At 39.6% G+C, this 20,891-nt stretch overlaps 1 protein-coding gene across 2 annotated transcripts in view; it reads left to right on the forward strand.

The window, feature by feature from the left end:
* The window catches only part of ANO9 (anoctamin 9), a 233,973-nt gene that overhangs the window by 112,472 nt on the left and 100,610 nt on the right, over window positions 1-20,891 (forward strand). For both annotated transcript variants that reach the window (XM_053720509.1, XM_053720508.1), the window contains exons 17-18: window positions 6,432-6,489; window positions 6,561-6,658. In XM_053720509.1, coding sequence (XP_053576484.1) covers window positions 6,432-6,489; window positions 6,561-6,658 — 156 coding nt within the window. The remainder of the gene's footprint in view (window positions 1-6,431; window positions 6,490-6,560; window positions 6,659-20,891) is intronic.

Consider the following 20,891-nt stretch of genomic DNA (forward strand, 5'->3'; position numbering starts at 1 on the left):
AGCTGGGCAAATATATACAATATTAAATTTTAAGATTTATTCTCGTTTTACATATGGGGAAAGCCCCCTTAACCCCCATCTGGTGGTGACATGTCCTGAGCTGTAAAACTTCATGGTACAAATACTGCAGACCACAGGGTGCACCCACCCCCACATTTCAGCAACACATATTGTATATGTGGTGCAATAGGTTTTTGGTAAGTCGTTAAAAAGAGGAAAAGGGGACACACAGGTTGGCAGCTGTTACATAAGGTTGTCCCTGCTGGGCAGACTGTCTTTTGGGTGCCAATGACATATAAAAGTGGGGTATATATTCTACCTTAATAAATATAACAATTGTAAGTAATCAATATAAAAGGGGCATGGGATAGACAACCCAGCATTACATACATATATGGGGGGAGGGTGTATGGTATTTAGGGGGGTGCTGTTAAATTTATTTACTAACACAAATTATAGTTATTTTTTTTTACTTTAAATGCAGTAAGAGTGGATTTAATGTAAATGAAAAAGGCAATGAGCACCCAAACCCTAAAAATCGGTAAAAGTCCACACTTCTAGATATAGATTCAAGATGGTGAATTCATAGGACTTCTTTGATAGGAGACAAACACAGTGAAATGCCTGGTGAGCAGCACAATCCTGGTGCCAGACAGCACACAAATCCCTAAATCTACTTCTGCCCTAGGAAGATCATGGAGGGGAAAAATCAAATACAGGAAACAAGGTCTCATTTTTGTCAACTGTCACAAATATACTTTTTTTTGTGCAAGGAAAAGATGGCGTAAGTTGTAATCAGAATCCGGTCAAACATGAAAGTATGGTCTCTGATCACCCCACCATCCCACTAACTAGGTAACTGGGGTTAACAGAAATGCAGAGCCCAGCCATGCTGCCACCAGTGCCACGGGTTTGAAAGAGATTTATTGCACTTTTTAAGGATTCCTCCCCCCACCTCTGCTTAGAGATCCTTAAAAAGTGCCCCAGGCAATGCATGGCATTATGGCTCTGGGTCCTTTGTTGGAAGGGAACTTACTTGTTGGGTAATAATAGAACCGTAATTAAGCTGCATTTTGCGTGTTGCTAGTATCAGGCAAAAACAGGGCTATAAGTAAGTCTGGTCCTGACACCTTACCTTAGTCGCGGCATCACCACATTCCTGACGGGTCGCAGAACACAGCTGGGGGCCTGTCAGAATTTTTAGCCTCCCTTCTTCCCTTTGCTAAGTTGAGGCTGAAAGCGCCCCCCAGAATTATGCGCCCGGGGCAACCGCCCCTGTTGCCCCCCCCCCCCACGCTACGCCACTGGTTGCATTCCTACTGATGGTTATTAGCTGATAGTGACATTTCTACTGATGCTTATTAGCTGATAGGGATATTCCTACTGATCTCTATTAGCTGATAGTGACATTCCTACTGATGTTTATTAGCTGATAGGGACATTCCTACTGATGTTTATTAGCTGATAGGGACATTTCTACTGATACTTATTAGCTGATAGGGGTATTCCTACTGATCTCTATTAGCTGATAGTGGCATTCCTACTGATCTTTATTAGCGGATAGTGACATTCCTACTGATGTCTATTAGCTGATAGTGACATTCCTACTGATGTTAGCTGATAGTGACATTCCTACTGATGTCTATTAGCTGATAGTGACATTCCTACTGATCCTTATTAGCTGATGGTGACATTCCTACTGATCTTTATTAGCTAATAGTGACATTCCTACTGATCCTTATTAGCTGATGGTGACATTCCTACTGATCTTAGCTGAAAGTGACATTCCTACTGATCTTTATTAGCTGATAGTGACATTCCTACTGATCTTTATTAGCTGATAGTGACATTCCTACTGATACTTATTAGCTGATAGTGACATTCCTACTGATGTCTATTAGCTGATAGTGACATTCCTACTGATACTTTTTAGCTGATAGTGACATTCCTTCTGATCTTTATTAGCTGATAGTGACATTCCTACTGATCTTTATTAGCTGATAGTGACATTCCTACTGATGTCTATTAGCTGATAGTGACATTCCTACTGATGTCTATTAACTGATAGTGACATTCCTACTGATCTCTATTAGCTGATAGTGACATTTCTACTGATGTTTATTAGCTGATAGTGATTCATACTGATGTTTATTAGCTGATAGTGACATTCCTACTTTCATGATTTAGATAGAACGTATAATTTTAAACAATTGTCCAGTTTACTTCTATTATCAAGTTTGCTTCATTCTCTTGGTATCATTTGTTGAAGGAGCAGCAATGCACTACTAGTTTCTAACTGAACACATGGGTGAGTCAATGACAATCAGTAAATATATACAGCCACCAATCAGCAGCTAGAACCTAGGTTCTTTGTTGCTCCTGAGCTTACCTAGATAAACCTTTCAGCAAAGGATTACAAGAGAAGGAATCAATCTGTAAAGTTGTTTAAAATCACATAATCTTTCTAAATCACGAAAGAAAAAAATTGGGTTTCATGTCCCTTTAAATATTTTCCATAATTCGAATGACAAAGCAGCATTTAAAAATACTAAAATACGTTAAATCTATTTACATTTAAAAATATATTAATTGCAGTTGTGTAGTTCTCACTGAGGTTTATTAGCTGATGACATTCCTACTGATCTCTATTAGCCAATAGTGACATTCCTACTGATGATTATTAGCTGATAGTGACATTCCTACTGATCTTTATTAGCTGATAGTGACATTGCTACTGATGTTTATTAGCTGATAGTGACATTCCTACTGATCCTTATTAGCTGATGGTGACATTCCTACTGATCTTTATTAGCTAATAGTGACATTCCTACTGATCCTTATTAGCTGATGGTGACATTCCTACTGATCTTAGCTGAAAGTGACATTCCTACTGATCTTTATTAGCTGATAGTGACATTCCTACTGATACTTATTAGCTGATAGTGACATTCCTACTGATGTCTATTAGCTGATAGTGACATTCCTACTGATACTTTTTAGCTTATAGTGACATTCCTTCTGATCTTTATTAGCTGATAGTGACATTCCTACTGATCTTTATTAGCTGATAGTGACATTCCTACTGATGTCTATTAGCTGATAGTGACATTCCTACTGATGTCTATTAACTGATAGTGACATTCCTACTGATCTCTATTAGCTGATAGTGACATTTCTACTGATGTTTATTAGCTGATAGTGATTCATACTGATGTTTATTAGCTGATAGTGACATTCCTACTTTCATGATTTAGATAGAACGTATAATTTTAAACAATTGTCCAGTTTACTTCTATTATCAAGTTTGCTTCATTCTCTTGGTATCATTTGTTGAAGGAGCAGCAATGCACTACTAGTTTCTAACTGAACACATGGGTGAGTCAATGACAATCAGTAAATATATACAGCCACCAATCAGCAGCTAGAACCTAGGTTCTTTGTTGCTCCTGAGCTTACCTAGATAAACCTTTCAGCAAAGGATTACAAGAGAAGGAATCAATCTGTAAAGTTGTTTAAAATCACATAATCTTTCTAAATCACGAAAGAAAAAAATTGGGTTTCATGTCCCTTTAAATATTTTCCATAATTCGAATGACAAAGCAGCATTTAAAAATACTAAAATACGTTAAATCTATTTACATTTAAAAATATATTAATTGCAGTTGTGTAGTTCTCACTGAGGTTTATTAGCTGATGACATTCCTACTGATCTCTATTAGCCAATAGTGACATTCCTACTGATGATTATTAGCTGATAGTGACATTCCTACTGATCTTTATTAGCTGATAGTGACATTGCTACTGATGTTTATTAGCTGATAGTGACATTCCTACTGATCTCTATTAGCTGATAGTGACATTTCTACTGATGTCTATTAGCTGATAGTGATTCATACTGATGTCTATTAGCTGATAGTGACATTCCTACTGATCCTTATTAGCTGATAGCGACATTCCTACTGATGTTTATTAGCTGATAGTGACATTCCTACTAATGTTTATTAGCTGATAGTGACATTCCTACTGATCTTTATTAGCTGATAGTGACATTCCTACTGATCTTTATTAGCTGATAGTGACATTGCTACTGATGTCTATTAGCTGATAGTGACATTCCTACTGATCTTTATTAGCTGATAGTGACATTTCTACTGATGTTTATTGGCTGATAGTGATTCATACTGATGTTTATTAGCTGATAGTGACATTCCTACTGATCCTTATTAGCTGATAGCGACATTCCTACTGATAATCATTAGCTGATAGTGACATTCCTACTGATGTTTATTAGTTTCTAGTGACATTTCTACTTGTTTATTAGCTGATAGTGACATTCCTACTGATCTTTATTAGCTGATAGTGACATTCCTACTGATCTCTATTAGCTGAGTGACATTCCTACTGATGTTTATTAACTGATAGTGACATTTCTACTGATGTCTATTAACTGATAGTGACATTCCTACTGATCTTTATTAGCTGATAGTGACATTCCTACTGATACTTATTAGCTGATAGTGACATTCCTACTGATCTTTATTTGCTGATAGTGACATTTCTACTGATGTCTATTAGCTGATATTGACATTCCTAATAATGTCTATTAGCTGATAGTGACATTCCTACTGATGTCTATTAGCTGATAATGACATTCCTACTGATATCTATTAGCTCAGTGTTTTTCAACCAGTGTGCCGTGGCACACTAGTGTGCCGTGAGAGATCCTCAGGTGTGCCACGGCAGACTGACAACAGTTTGACATATTTTTAAAACTTTGCTTGTTTTTTACTCCCAGTGCAGGGGTAGTTTGTAGGAGGCATGGCATAACAGCACAATACATACAGTATGTGTGTGTTTGTGTGTATATGTATATATATATATGCTGTATTCGGCTACAATGTGTGATTTTTTTAAAATTTTGGGATGGTGGTGTGCCACAGGATTTTTTAATGTAAAAAAGTGTGCCACGGCAAAGAAAAGGTTAAAAATCACTGTATTAGCTGATAGTGACATTCCTACTGATCTCTATTAGCTAATATTGACATTCCTACTGATACTTATTAGATGATAGTGACATTCCTACTGATCCTTATTAGCAGATAGTGACATTCCTACTGATCTTTATTAGCTGATAGTGACATTCCTACTGATGTCTATTAGCTGATAGTGACATTCCTACTGATCTCTATTAGCTGATAGTGACATTTCTACTGATGTCTATTAGCTGATAGTGATTCATACTGATGTCTATTAACTGATAGTGACATTTCTACTGATGTCTATTAACTGATAGTGACATTCCTACTGATCTTTATTAGCTGATAGTGACATTCCTACTGATACTTATTAGCTGATAGTGACATTCCTACTGATCTTTATTAGCTGATAGTGACATTTCTACTGATGTCTATTAGCTGATATTGACATTCCTAATAATGTCTATTAGCTGATAGTGACATTCCTACTGATGACTATTAGCTGATAATGACATTCCTTCTGATATCTATTAGCTGATAGTGACATTCCTACTGATCTCTATTAGCTAATATTGACATTCCTACTGATCCTTATTAGCAGATAGTGACATTCCTACTGATCCTTATTAGCTGATAGTGACATTCCTACTGATCTTTATTAGCTGATAGTGACATTCCTACTGATGTCTATTAGCTGATAGTGACATTCCTACTGATACTTATTAGTTGATAGTGATAGTCCTACATACTAATTAACTCCTGGGATAAGCATAATGGTATCCTATGTACTAATTAATGTCTGGGATAAGCATAAGGCTATTCTACATACTAATTAATGCCTGGTATAAGCATATGGCTATCCTATGTACTAATTAATGCCTGGGATAAGCATAAGGCTATCCTATGTACTAATTAATGCCTGGGATAAGTATAAGGCTATCCTATGTACTAATTAATGCCTGGGATAAGCATAAGGCTATCCTATGTACTAATTAATGCCTGGGATAAGCATAAGGCTATCCTATGTACTAATTAATGCCTGGGATAAGCATAAGGCTATCCTATGTACTAATTAATGCCTGGGATAAGCATAAGGCTATCCTATGTACTAATTAATGCCTGGGATAAGCATAAGGCTATCCTATGTACTAATTAATGCCTGGGATAAGCATACGGCTATCCTATGTACTAATTAATGCCTGGGATAAGTATAAGGCTATCCTATGTACTAATTAATGCCTGGGATAAGCATAAGGCTATCCTATGTACTAGATAAGTTTATACTTTTAGGAAATATTGGGCAGACTTGCTGGGCCTATGGTTATCTGCTGTGAAAATCTATATGTTTCTAATAAAAAGTTTCTGTGGTGAAATCTAGAAGCACAGTGTATGAGATTGTAATGAAGAAAACAAAAAGCACGATATACAACTGATAATGAATTCTCGTCCCTGCAGAATTAATGGGTACCCTGGTAACTATGTGCGTATTGCAGGGGAGTGGCGGTTAGAGGAGGTGAGTGTATATCTGATGTGTGTCTGGGCTGAGGCTGGTGGTCAGGGTTTGTAACTCTCTTTTTCTTGTAGTGCCACCCCAGTGGATGCATCACCGATCTGTTTATCCAGATGTCTGTGATCATGGTGCTCAAACAGACACTCAGCAATTGTGTAGAATTCCTCTCCCCGTGAGTATTGACTATAAAAAAATAATAAAAGTAAAAATAACAATGCAAAAATAAAAAGATGAATCCAAAAGCAATCCAATGATGTGATGCTAAATTGTGCTAGGCATAAACCATATAGAGAGGCGTTCTCATTACAACTTTCAGTTATCCGTGACAACAAAAGGATAATTTGTTCTGGCCCCTCAGATATTCCACTTTTCTGTAATCAATTGGGACTTGAACCTTCGACCATAACCTTGCAAACCACAGTTGAACCCCCGGAGCAAAAAGTTCTGCTGGAAAAACAAAGGGGTCCTGGGAAATGGTTCCCCCTTGATACGAATATATTTCAAGGCATTCATCTTCGATTCTAACAGTGTAATTGCTTCGGAACGTTGAGATTGTTTTCTTGTAAAATTAGCACTTAGAAATGCTCAGTGTAGCCGCTGCTGCCAGTGGAGAGGATTTTCAAAACCTAAGTTGTTCTTCTGTCAATTCTGGGCTACACTTAAAGGGACAGTATACACTCATTTTCATATAACTGCATGTAATAGACGCTACTATAAAGAATAAGATGCACAGATACTGATATAAAAATCCAGTATAAAACTGTTTAAAAACTTACTTAAAACCGCTTAGTTTAGCTCTGTAGAAAAGGTAGCTGGAAAGCCCACTGCAAGTGGGAAATAAGACCCTCCCCCTTCTTTTGCATATGAAAAGACCCTTTACACAAACAGGAGCAAGCTGGAGAAGGTAGCTGACGGTATTCACATAAAACTTTGGGGCTTGGTTAAGAGTCTGAAAATCAGAGTAATGTTATTTAAAAATAAGCAAAACTATACATTTTTAAAAAAAAAAAAACTTTATGGGCTATATAAATAGATCATCTACAAAACATTTATGCAAAGAAAAAATGAGTGTATAATGTCCCTTTAAGCCTTTTGGCGCTTCCTACACATGTTTCTATTCCTTAACATTAGGTTCTTTAGGGGGACTTATTTAAGAGCTTGTGACTTAAAATAAGTGTAGGCGCTGTAATAACCCCTTTTCATTAGTCTTTATAATACTACACTGTGCCCATGTGATGCCAGGCTGCACACTGTCCTCGTAATACTACACTGTGCCCATGTGATGCCAGGCTGCACACTGTCCTTGTAATACTACACTATGCCCATGTGATGCCAGGCTGCACACTGTCCTTGTAATACTACACTGGGCCCATGTGATGCCAGGCTATACACTGTCTTTGTAATACTACACTGTGCCCATCTGATGCCAGGCTATACACTGTCTTTGTAATACTACACTGGGCCCATGTGATGCCAGGCTGCACACTGTCCTCGTAATACTACACTATGCCCATGTGATGCCAGGCTATACACTGTCTTTGTAATACTACACTGGGCCCATGTGATGCCAGGCTGCACACTGTCCTCGTAATACTACACTGTGCCCATGTGATGCCAGGCTGCACACTGTCCTTGTAATACTACACTATGCCCATGTGATGCCAGGCTGCACACTGTCCTTGTAATACTACACTGGGCCCATGTGATGCCAGGCTATACACTGTCTTTGTAATACTACACTGTGCCCATCTGATGCCAGGCTATACACTGTCTTTGTAATACTACACTGGGCCCATGTGATGCCAGGCTGCACACTGTCCTCGTAATACTACACTATGCCCATGTGATGCCAGGCTATACACTGTCTTTGTAATACTACACTGGGCCCATGTGATGCCAGGCTGCACACTGTCCTCGTAATACTACACTATGCCCATGTGATGCCAGGCTATACATTGCCTTTTTAATACTACACTGTGCCCATCTGATGCCAGGCTGCACACTGTCCTTGTAATACTACACTGTGCCCATGTGATGCCAGGCTATACACTGTCCTTGTAATTAGGGTTGCCACCTCAGCCATGTTTTCCTGGATACTTATGAGTTACACATGCTGCAGGTTGTGCAGGGAGGAACATGTATTGTGTTTCTGGACAGCACTATTCATGTTCCTCCCTGCACACCCTGCAGCATGTGTAACTTATAAGTGTTCTGTATTTTAAGGGACTGGTGGCAACCCTACTTGTAATACTACACTGTGACCATCTGATGCCAGGCTGCACACTGTCCTTGTAATACTACACTTGGCCCATGTGATGCCTGGCTGCACACTGTCCTTGTAATACTACACTGTGCCCATGTGATGCCAGGCTATACACTGTCCTTGTAATGCTACACTGTGACCATCTGATGCCAGGCTGCACACTGTCCTTGTAATACTACACTTGGCCCATGTGATGCCAGCTGCACACTGTCTTTGTGATACTACACTGTGCCCATGTGATGCCAGGCTATACACTGCCTTTTTAATACTACACTGTGCCCATCTGATGCCAGGCTGCACACTGTCCTAGTAATACTACACTGTGCCCATGTGATGCCAGGCTATACACTGTCCTTGTAATACTACACTGTGCCCATGTGATGCCAGGCTGCACACCTGTCCTTGTGATACTACTCTGTGCCCTATCCAATGCCAGGCTGTACACTGCCCTTGTAATACTACACTATGCCCGTGTGATGCCAGGCTGTACACTTCCTTTGTAATACTACACTGTGCCCATGTGATGCAAGCCTGCTTACTGCCCTTGTAATACTACACTGTGCCCATACTATGCCAGGCGGCACTCTGCCCTTATTCTACACTGTGCCCATGCGATGCAAGGCTGTACACTGCCCTTGTAATACTACACTGTGCCCATGTGATGCCATGCTGTACACTGCCCTTGTAATACTACACTGTGCCCATGCAATGCCAGGCTGTACACTTCCCTTGTAATACTACCCTGTGCCCATGCAATGCTAACCTGTACACTGCCCTTGTAATACTACCCTATGCCCATACTATGCCAGACTGCACTCTGCCTTTATACTACACTGTGCCCATGTGATGCGATGCTATACACTGCCCTTGTAATACTACACTGTGCCCATGTGATGCCATGCTGTACACTGCCCTTGTAATACTACACTGTGCCCATGCAATGCCAGCCTGTATACTGCCCTTGTAATACTACCCTATGCCCATGCAATGCTAAGCTGTACACTACCCTTGTAATACCACTGTGCCCATGCAATTCCAGCCTGCACACTGCCCTTGTAATTCTACACTGTGCCCCATAAAGTGATGAAAGGTGAAAGCTGAAATGAGCATAGGTGCATTTTAATTTTAAATAGAATCATGTTTGCTATATACATCCGTTAGCAAAATGGCTTCTAGTAAAAGTCATTACTGTTTTTCAGCGGCATATGCACATATGCTTTAAGGGCTGTGCACCAGTATGTAAACACTTCATCTTCTTAGAGAGTCAGCAGTGACTTGACACAATACACCTCCCGCCAGCTGTTTGTATCCTAAACCTCTAGTCACAGGTAGCATATGTGCTTATGCCACTAAAACAGTAATAACTTTTACTAGAAGCTTTCTGAAATATTTTGCAAAAATGTTTCTATGTAAAGTGGAAATACAGCCATGCACATTTCAGTTTTGACCTTCCAATCCCCTTTTAAAGGGACATTTCAGCCAAAATTGGAATCCACATGGATGTATTTCAGTTTTGAATATAAGTATTTTGTAATATACATGTCATAGCAAAGCTGCTTCTAATAAAAGTTATAGCGGTTACAAAAGTGTATTTAAGTATGCACCGTGCACCAACATTTTAAATAAAGCACTAGCTCAGTAATCCTAAAGTGCTTGTACCATCTGGCAATGACTCAATTTGTTAACTACTGACATGATACAAGCCCCACTGGCTCTCTGAGCAGCTGCTGTATTTAAAATACTGGTGCACTGAGAATATCGAACATAGTAGATGAGATTGAAAAAAGATCGAAGTCCATCAAGTTCAACCTATACAAATCTAAAATACTTACAAAAAGCTCCAGTTAAACTTAAATAATCCCACTAAAAGGTGACCCATTTAATACTAGTAATCATATCCATGAATTTGGTTTCTAAACAGAAATGTATCCAAACAATTTTTAAATGTATCTAGGGTATTGGCATTCACTACCTCCTTTGGTAATGAGTTCCACAAAACAGAGCTTCTGCCATCTCTGTATATGGGCCTTGAATATATTTATATAAATTAATTATGTCACCTCTCAAGCGCCTTTTTGCTAAAGAAAACAGACCCAGTTTGGCTAGCCTCTCCTCATAGCTTAAATTCTCCATTCCCCTTATTAGCTTTGTGGCCCTTCTCTGAACTTTTTCTAGTTCTGCAATATCTTTTTTTGCGATCGGTCCCCAGAACTGCACTCCATACTCAAGGTGAGGTCTTACCAGGGATTTATATAGTGACAGAATTATGCTTTCTTCCGTTGCATCAATCCCTCTTTTAATACATGCTAGTATCTTATTAGCCTTTGTAGCCGCTGCCCTGCATTGTGCACCCATCTTTAGCTTGTTATCGATTACTACTCCCAAATTCCTTTCCTCCTCTGTTTGACTAAGTCTTGTCCCATCTAAATAATATGTTGCCTTCTTATTTTTACTTCCAAAATGTAGAACCTTGCATTTTCCTGTATTAAATATCATTTTCCATTTACCTGCCCATATTTCTAATTTTTGCAGATCACTTTGTAACGAAAGTTCATCCTGCTCTGACCTAAGGGCCTTATTTAACTTAGTATCATCTGCAAAAATAGAGATGTCGCTATTTAATCCTTACTCCAAGTCATTTATAAAAATACTAGTACAGTAGTACAGCGGTCCCACCCGTTGCGCTCTCTCTCTCCTCCTCTCTTTTGTGCTCTCTCTCTCCCCCTCTCTTTTGTGCTCTCTCTCACCCTCTCTTTTGTGCTCTCTCTCACCCTCTCTTTTGTGCTCTCTCTCCCCCTCTCTCTTTTGTGCTCTCTCTCCCCCTCTCTCTTTTGTGCTCTCTCTCCCCCTCTCTCTTTTGTGCTCTCTCTCTCCCTCTCTCTTTTGTGCTCTCTCTCCCCCTCTCTTTTGTGCTCTCTCTCCCCCTCTCTTTTGTGCTCTCTCTCCCCCTCTCTTTTGCACTCTCTCTCACTCTCTCTCACTCCACCTCTCTCTTGCTCTCTCTCTCCCCCTCTCTTTTGCTCTCTCTCTCCCCCTCTTTTTCTTTCTCTCTCCCTCTCTTTTGCTCTCTCTCTCTCTCCCCTCTCTTTTGCTCCCTCTCTCCCACTCTCTTTTACTCCCTCTCTCCCACTCTCTTTTGCTCCCTCTCTCCCCCTCTCTTTTGCTCCCTCTCTCCCTCTCTCCCCCTCTCTTTTGCTCTCTCTCCCCCTCTCTTTTGCTCTCTCTCCCCCTCTCTTTTGCTCTCTCTCCCCCTCTTTTTTTTTGCTCCCTCTCTCCCCCCTCTCTTTTGCTTCCTCTCTCCCCCTCTCTTTTGCTTTCTCTCCCCCTCTCTTTTGCGCTCTCTCTCCCCCTCTCTTTTGCGCTCTCTCTCCCCCTCTCTTTTGTGCTCTCTCTCCCCCTCTCTTTTGCGCTCTCTCTCCCCCTCTCTTTTGTGCTCTCTCTCTCCCCCTCTCTTTTACGCTCTCTCCCCTCTCTTTTGCTCTCTCTCCACCTCTCTTTTGTGCTCTTTCCCCCTCTCTTTTGTGCTCTTTCTCCCCTCTCTTTTGTGCTCTCTCTCCCCCTCTCTTTTGCGCTCTCTCCCCCCTCTCTTTTGCGCTCTCTCCCCCCTCTCTTTTGCGCTCTCTCCCCCCCTCTCTTTTGCGCTCTCTCCCCCCTCTCTTTTGCGCTCTCTCCCCCCTCTCTTTTGCGCTCTCTCCCCCCTCTCTTTTGCGCTCTCCCCCCCCCTCTCTTTTGCGCTCTCTCCCCCTCTCTTTTGTGCTCTCTCCCCCTCTCTTTTGTGCTCTCTCCCCCTCTCTTTTGCGCTCTCTCCCCCCCTCTCTTTTGCGCTCTCTCCCCCCTCTCTTTTGCGCTCTCTCCCCCCTCTCTTTTGCGCTCTCTCCCCCCTTTCTTTTGCGCTCTCTCCCCCCTTTCTTTTGCGCTCTCTCCCCCCTCTCTTTTGCGCTCTCTCCCCCTCTCTTTTGCGCTTTCTCCCCCTCTTTTGCGCTCTCTCTCTCTCCCCCTCTCTTGCGCTCTCTCTCTCCCCCTCTCTCTTGCGCTCTCTCTCTCCCCCCTCTCTTTTGCATGCTCTCTCCCCCTCTCTTTTGCACACGCTCTCTCCCCCTCTTTTGCGCGCTCTCTCCCCCTCTCTTTTGCACTCTCTCTCCCCCTCTTTTGCACTCTCTCCCCCTTTCTTTTGCTCTCTCTCTCCCGCCCTCTTCTCACTCCCCCTTCTTTTGCTCTGTCTCTCCTTTTTTTTCTCTCACTCTCCATCCCTCTCTTTTGCTCTCTCTATCCCCCTCTCTACTGCTCTCTCTTTCCCCCTCTCTTTTGCTCTCTCTCTCTCTCTCTCCCCCTCTCTCCCCCCTCTCTTTTGCTGTCTCTAAATCCCTCTTTTACTCTCTCCCCCTCTCTATTGCCCTCTCTCTCCCCTCTCTATTGCCCTCTCTCTCCCCTCTCTTTTGCTCTGTCTCCCCCATTTCTTCTGCACTTTCCCCTCTCTTTAGCTCTTTCCTATCTCTTTTTCTCTCTCCCCCTCTCTTTCCAATTCTCTCCCTTCTCTCGCACAGACCGCGCAGGGCAAAGCTCCCCACCACGCCCACGTTCCCGTCGGCCATGCCCACTTTCGCTGCAACAGCATGTCAGGTAAGGCCAGGTATGTTTGTCCTCGTGCTGTCTCTACTGCACATGACAGCTTCGGACAAACACACTTGGCCTTTTATAAAATAGGATTAAAAAGAACAGGGCCCAGTACTGATCCCTGGGGTACTCCACTGATTACCTTTGTCCAATCTGAGTATGATCCATTCACTACTAATCGTTGCTCTCTATCTTTTATACAGTTATTTATCCATGAGCTAACATTTTCAGCTATTCCCAGTCCCTTAATTTTGTGCATTCGTTTCTCATGTAGCACTGTATCAAATGCCTTTGCAAAATCTAAGTATATCACATTAACTGATTCCCCTTTATCTATATTTTTATTTGCTTCCTCATAGAATCTAATTAGATTAGTTTGACATGAACTATTTCTCATGAAACCATGCTGATTTGAACTCTTTTTTTTTATTTATTTTTTTTATTAAATATTTTTATTGGATTTTTTAGGGTTATGGTATCAATATATTCACAAGAATCAACAAAAAACATTTTCAAACATGTAGTCGTAACATTAACCCAACCTTCCTACCCATACCCAAATCTACTAACTATTTCAGTATTTTCTTTACCCTTACGGGAGGAGGTTATTACAAAAATCGCTGACTTTTCCAGCTTTAGATTTAGTTCTAACTTCAGGTAATTCAATACATCAATACCTCGTAAAAAAGAAAAATAAGAAAAAAAAAGAAAAATTTAAAGGTAAAACTGAATTCAGTCTGACTGATGTCCGCGAGGTCAGTGCACCAGCTCCCAAGGTCTTAGGACCTTAAGAGAGCCAGTGATCCTCCCATCGCAGTTTGGGTTAGCCAGTTAAATTAGCACTAGCTTACCAGAAAATAAAAAAAAAGGAAAAACTTAAATAGATAAATAAATAAAAATAAAGAGGGAGGGGGGATGGGAAGGGAGAGGGAGGGAAAGAGGGAACCTCTCCCCCACTACCCGTCATGGTTCGGTAGCCATGTTCTTGGGAACTGTCCCCTTTCTACTTGTTGTTTAAACCACTCCAAATTTTTGAAAGGAAAAATTAATTGGAGTTGAACTATCATGGGGAAAGATAAAATCGTCAACTTCCAACTAGTGAAAAATTGCTGTAATTGCCTGTTATTATAGTTTTTCATATTATACTGTTCTAATATTATTTGATACTGGACTTTCTTAAGAAATTCTGAAAATCTGGGCTTTGTTTTAGCCTTCCAATTCGTAAATATCACATTTCTTCCCACTAATATCACTACATTCAGAAATTTGAAATTAGTTTTTACTATGTCATATTTAAATAGAAGGAGAATTTCACTTAATGTAATTTTAATCTGTATTCCCATAACCTTATTACACCAAAAGTTTACTTTTTTCCAGAATTGTAGAACTTTAGGACATGCCCATATACAGTGTATTAGATCTGCCATTTCCTTCCTACACTTGGGACATGAACCTACCCCTCCGTCCCATTTAGCTAACCTGGCTGGCGAGAGATACGCCATATTGAGTAGTTTAGTGTGCGATTCGCGCCAACTGACTGAGACCGTCGCTTTAGTAGCAAGACTCACACTCTTAGAGATCGCCTCCCCTTCCACCTGAGGTAAAGCTTTCTTCCACTTCCTCACTAGTGAATTGATATGAATTCCTCCATGATAGTTGATTAGCAATTTGTATGTCTGTGCAATATTATTAATTCCTTCATGATATAATTTTATTATCCTGCCTAAGTTGCCCATATCTAAATCGGACCCTGTTTCTACCTTTAAAGTCCCTATCCAATGGCGAATTTGTAGATAAGCATAGAACGATGTTTTTGGTAAGTTGTATTTGGCTCTTAATTCATCAAAAGTTTTTACTATCAGCTTCTTTTCCTGGCAAACCTGCCCTAAGGAGTGAAGGCCTTCTTGTGCCCATACCGAAAAGACTGATGCTGTCAAGCCTGCAGGAAAGCTTGGGTTGCCCAGTATAGGGAGAAATTCGGACTTACGGAAATTATTTTTAATTCCTATGCAAATCTTCTGCCAAGCACCTATAATATCTTTAATAGTAACAAACTGTGTTATAGTGGCAGGCAATTTGGCCAGTGGATAATGTAATACAGCTTTCAAACTAAATGGTTCTATTAAATATGATTCTAATCTCAATAACGTGACCTGTTCTTTTTCAGTGATCCAGTCGATTGCAAATTTACATAGAGCCGCATAGTTGTAAAATCTAATATTTGGACAGGCAAGTCCACCACAAACTTTTGGAAGTGTTAGCGTAAATAAAGCTATACTTGGTTTTTTATCTTGCCATATAAAATTGTTGGAGCTCCTCTGCAGTCGCGAAATATCTTTGTTATATAATAGTAGGGGAAAGTTTTGAAGAAAGTATAACAATTTGGGGAACAGGATTGCCTTAATAAACATGATTCTAGCTGAAATACTTAATGGAAGGTTAGCCCAGATTTTCATTTTGTCTTGTATCTCCGCGATACATTTAGGAAAATTAAGTTCATACCAATGTTCTGGATTATTGCTGAGTGTTATACCTAGATATTGTATATGTTTGGTTTCACGGAAGGGATGGGACAGCTTGGTTCTTGGTTTATATATCCATAGTAGTTCAGATATTTCATTATTTATCTTATACCCTGAAAAGGAACCGAATAACCTGAATATATCTAAAACTTGTGGTATAGATTGTGCTGTATTACTTAGGAATAGGAGGAGATCATCAGCAAAGAGTGATAGAACAAAATCTTGACCAGCTATTCTTATCCCCTTCAGCTTCTGTCTCAAATTGCCAAAGGTTCCAACGAGAGATTAAATAATAATGGAGACAGTGGGCAACCCTGTCGCGTGCCTCTCTTCAAAAGAAACCTATCTGATGTATCTCCATTAACTATAATTGATGAGGAAGGATTTTGATAGAGCTTTCGTATAAACTGCTGAAAGCGTCCTCTCATACCGAAACCTTCTAGCGAGGTGAAGAGATGGTCCCAACCAATCGAGTCGAATGCCTTTTCGGCATCGACCGTAAGTATTGCTAAGTCTGGTCTCGAATGAGATTTTCTAAATACTTTATTCGCAAACAGATCTAATATTAGCTGAGCTTTTCGTATGTTTTTAACTGGATTTCTTCCTGTCATAAACCCAACTTGGTCTGGGTGTATGATGTAGTCTGAACATCTTTTCAGTCTATTAGAGATAATAGCTGTCATCAGCTTGTAGTCCTGATTTAGAAGGGATATAGGCCTATACGATGTTGGTAATTCAGGATCTTTTCCCCTCTTCAAAATCAGGACCACATTTGAGGCAGCGAACAGAGAGGATTGTGTCTTATTGCTAACGAAATAGTCATTAAATAGATCGCAGAGAGGGGAAAGCAGATGTTCCTGTAAAAGTTTATAAAGTTCGGCTGGGAGGGCGTCAGGGCCTGGAGTTTTACCTGGTTTAAGCTTTTTTATCGCCTCAGCTATCTCTTCCATTGAGATAGGTTTATTGAGCATTTGTAGATCATGGCTCAGAATTTGTGGTAGTTTGATTTTTTGCCAAAACTTCTTTTTATTAACTTTGTCTACTGGTTTGGAAGAGTAGACTTTTTGAAAGTAATCCAGGAAAGCTTGTCTTATTTCTGAAACTTTAATAAGTTTTTTGTTCTGATAATTTATAGCTGATATATAATTTTTCTGATGCCTTAATTTAGTAATCTTAGCTAAAATTTTGTCAGAGATACCCTGGCTTCCAGCAAAAAAAGCTTTCTGCTTATGTTCCTCCATAGTCATCATTTGTTTATAAAAGATATCTCTTTCTATTCTTGCATTCTTATATTTATTCCAGTTAGCTATTGATGGAGTCTGAATATATCGTGAATAAGCATTTTTAACTGTGTTAGCTAGCTGTTCTTCCCTCTGTTTTCTTGATGCCTTATATCTGATCAGATAAGCTGTTATTTCTCCCCTCAATACTGCTTTTGCAGTCTCCCAGAATACTTCCGGTTTATCTCTATAATCCTTATTAAAATCTGAGAACTCTCTCCACCTTTCTTGTAACCAAGCTCTAAATTTTATACTATGAGTGAGATACTGGGGAAAGAAAAACCATGCTTTATTGCCTTGTATAGGGTCTTTATATTTTATCTCTAAAGAGATAATTGCGTGGTCAGAAAGCTTAATTTCATTTATATCAGTTTTCATATCTAACCTCATCAATGAAGTAGAAATTAGGAAGAAGTCAATTCTTGAGAAAGATCTAAAGGACTTTGATTCGCACGTATATTCTCTATGATCTGTATGCTGTGCTCGCCAGATATCCTTAAGGGCCAGCTTCTGACAGAACCTGCGAAGTATTATAGATTCCCTAGTCTTCCTGTCCATAGATTTACTGTTAAATCTATCAAGGATATGTGAAAATGTCATATTGTAGTCGCCCGCCACTACTATATTTTTTCCTACAAACTGAAATAATTTGAGACTTAACATTACCCAAAATTCTTTCTCCGTTTTATTCGGACCATAAAGATTACATAAAACAAAATAATTTTTATTAATTTGGACTTCTAAAATTTGGTACCTTCCTTCTTTGTCATTATCTGATGACAATATCTGATAATTCAACTGCTTATTAAACAGTATTGCCAGCCCCCTTTTTTGCTGATTGTATGGTGTATAGACAACCTCCCCTACCCATTTAGTTTTAAGTTTTAGCGCTTCTATAGGGGATAAATGCGTCTCCTGTATATGAGCTATGTCTGGTTTATGGGCGCTTAAATGTTTAATCATTAATTTTCGTTTTATTGGGGAGGAAATCCCCCCTATATTCCAAGACAAAAAATTAAGTCTGTGCACCATTAATTAGCAATTTCAGTCTATTAGAGATAATAGCTGTCATCAGCTTGTAGTCCTGATTTAGAAGGGATATAGGCCTATACGATGTTGGTAATTCAGGATCTTTTCCCCTCTTCAAAATCAGGACCACATTTGAGGCAGCGAACAGAGAGGATTGTGTCTTATTGCTAACAAAATGGTCATTAAATAGATCGCAGAGAGGGGAAAGCAGATGTTCCTGTAAAAGTTTATAAAGTTCGGCTGGGAGGGCGTCAGGGCCTGGAGTTTTACCTGGTTTAAGCTTTTTTATCGCCTCCGCTATCTCTTCCATTGAGATAGGTTTATTGAGCATTTGTAGATCATGGCTCAGAATTTGTGGTAGTTTGATTTTTTGCCAAAACTTCTTTTTATTAGCTTTGTCTACTGGTTTGGAAGAGTAGACTTTTTGAAAGTAATCCAGGAAAGCTTGTCTTATTTCTGAAACTTTAATAAGTTTTTTGTTCTGATAATTTATAACTGATATATAATTTTTCTGATGCCTTAATTTAGTAATCTTAGCTAAAATTTTGTCAGAGATACCCTGGCTTCCAGCAAAAAAAGCTTTCTGCTTATGTTCCTCCATAGTCATCATTTGTTTATAAAAGATATCTCTTTCTATTCTTGCATTCTTATATTTATTCCAGTTAGCTATTGATGGAGTCTGAATATATCGTGAATAAGCATTTTTAACTGTGTTAGCTAGCTGTTCTTCCCTCTGTTTTCTTGATGCCTTATATCTGATCAGATAAGCTGTTATTTCTCCCCTCAATACTGCTTTTGCAGTCTCCCAGAATACTTCCGGTTTATCTCTATAATCCTTATTAAAATCTGAGAACTCTCTCCACCTTTCTTGTAACCAAGCTCTAAATTTTATACTATGAGTGAGATACTGGGGAAAGAAAAACCATGCTTTATTGCCTTGTATAGGGTCTTTATATTTTATCTCTAAAGAGATAATTGCGTGGTCAGAAAGCTTAATTTCATTTATATCAGTTTTCATATCTAACCTCATCAATGAAGTAGAGATTAGGAAGAAGTCAATTCTTGAGAAAGATCTAAAGGACTTTGATTCGCACGTATATTCTCTATGATCTGGATGCTGTGCTCGCCAGATATCCTTAAGGGCCAGCTTCTGACAGAACCTGCAAAGTATTATAGATTCCCTAGTCTTCCTGTCCATAGATTTACTGTTAAATCTATCAAGGATATGTGAAAATGTCATATTGTAGTCGCCCGCCACTACTATATTTTTTCCTACAAACTGAAATAATTATAATTCAACTGCTTATTAAACAGTATTGCAAGCCCCCTTTTTTGCTGATTGTATGGTGTATAGACAACCTCCCCTACCCATTTAGTTTTAAGTTTTATATAGGGGATAAATGCGTCTCCTGTATAAGAGCTATGTCTGGTTGATGGGCGCTTAAATGTTTAATCATTAATTTTCGTTTTATTGGGGAGGAAATACCCCCTATATTCCAAGACAAAAAATTAAGTCTGTGCAACATTAATTGGCAATTTGGTAGTGGGGGAGAGGAAGAAGAGGAAAAAAAAAAAACATCAAGGGGGGGGGGGGGGATTTGGTAAAGGGAAAGGCAAAAAAGGGGGGGGGGAAACCAGGCAAGAAATATGAGCCAAACTTAAAAGTATAAAAAATGATAGGGAAGCAATATATATCTCCATTCAAGAAGACATTGACAGCAAGAATGACATTGTCGAAAAAAAAAAAATTAAGCCTATTATCGTATACCCATCCATCTAATTACTCCACCTTATTGTTACGACAGAAGGTCTGAACATCTTCTGCTTTCATAAACGTGAGTATGTCACCATCCTTTTCCAGTACAATTTTCGCCGGATATAGTAATCTGGCATTAAAGTTGGCTTTAATTAATCTGGAACAGTATGGTGCCATTTCTCTCCGTTTTGCTTGAGTTTCTGATGAGAAGTCTTGGAACAGTAAGAGCCTCACTTGGCCTATCATAATACCATTGTTCTTACGGTAAAGCCTCAATATGTGAAATTTGTCTTGGAAATTTAAAAATTTGATGATTACAGGTCTGGGTCTAACCATCCCATCCATCTTATTCCGGACTGGGCCAATTCTATGGGCTCTTTCCACTGGGATTACTAAATTTTCTGTCTGGCTACCTACGAGTCTGGGAAGTGTAGTGGAGGCAAATTTTAGAAGATCCATAAATTCCCCACTTTCTGGGAGGCCAATAACTGTAAAGTTATTGCGGCGTGACCTGTCCTCTAACTCCTCTATTCTAGAGTGTAGTGCAGTTAACCTCTTGTCCTGGCTAGTGGCTATTTGTTCCTGGGTGATAATCCTGTCCTCGATATCCGAAACTCTAGTTTCCAACTCAGACATTCTAGATGAAAATTGTCTAATCTCAGTTGTCAAACTAGCTAATTCCTGTTTCACTACATCAAATTGAGGCATTAGCAGATCTGCAATCTGATGAAGAAGTGCTGTATTATCAGTATTATTCGAGTTTCCCTCATTGCTAGTTTCTAATTCATTGGGCTTAGGCCTTTTCTCCTTGTGTTTGGGTGGCATTGCAGGTGAGTTAGATTTTGAGTGTGACATATATTTGTCCATAGAGATAACAGAAATGTGTTTTTATCACAGAGAGTGTTGTGTAGAAAAAAAAGAGGGCAAAAAGCAGGTGAGAC

This window comes from Bombina bombina, chromosome 7 (assembly GCF_027579735.1).
Source record: "Bombina bombina isolate aBomBom1 chromosome 7, aBomBom1.pri, whole genome shotgun sequence".
Lineage (NCBI taxonomy): Eukaryota > Metazoa > Chordata > Amphibia > Anura > Bombinatoridae > Bombina > Bombina bombina.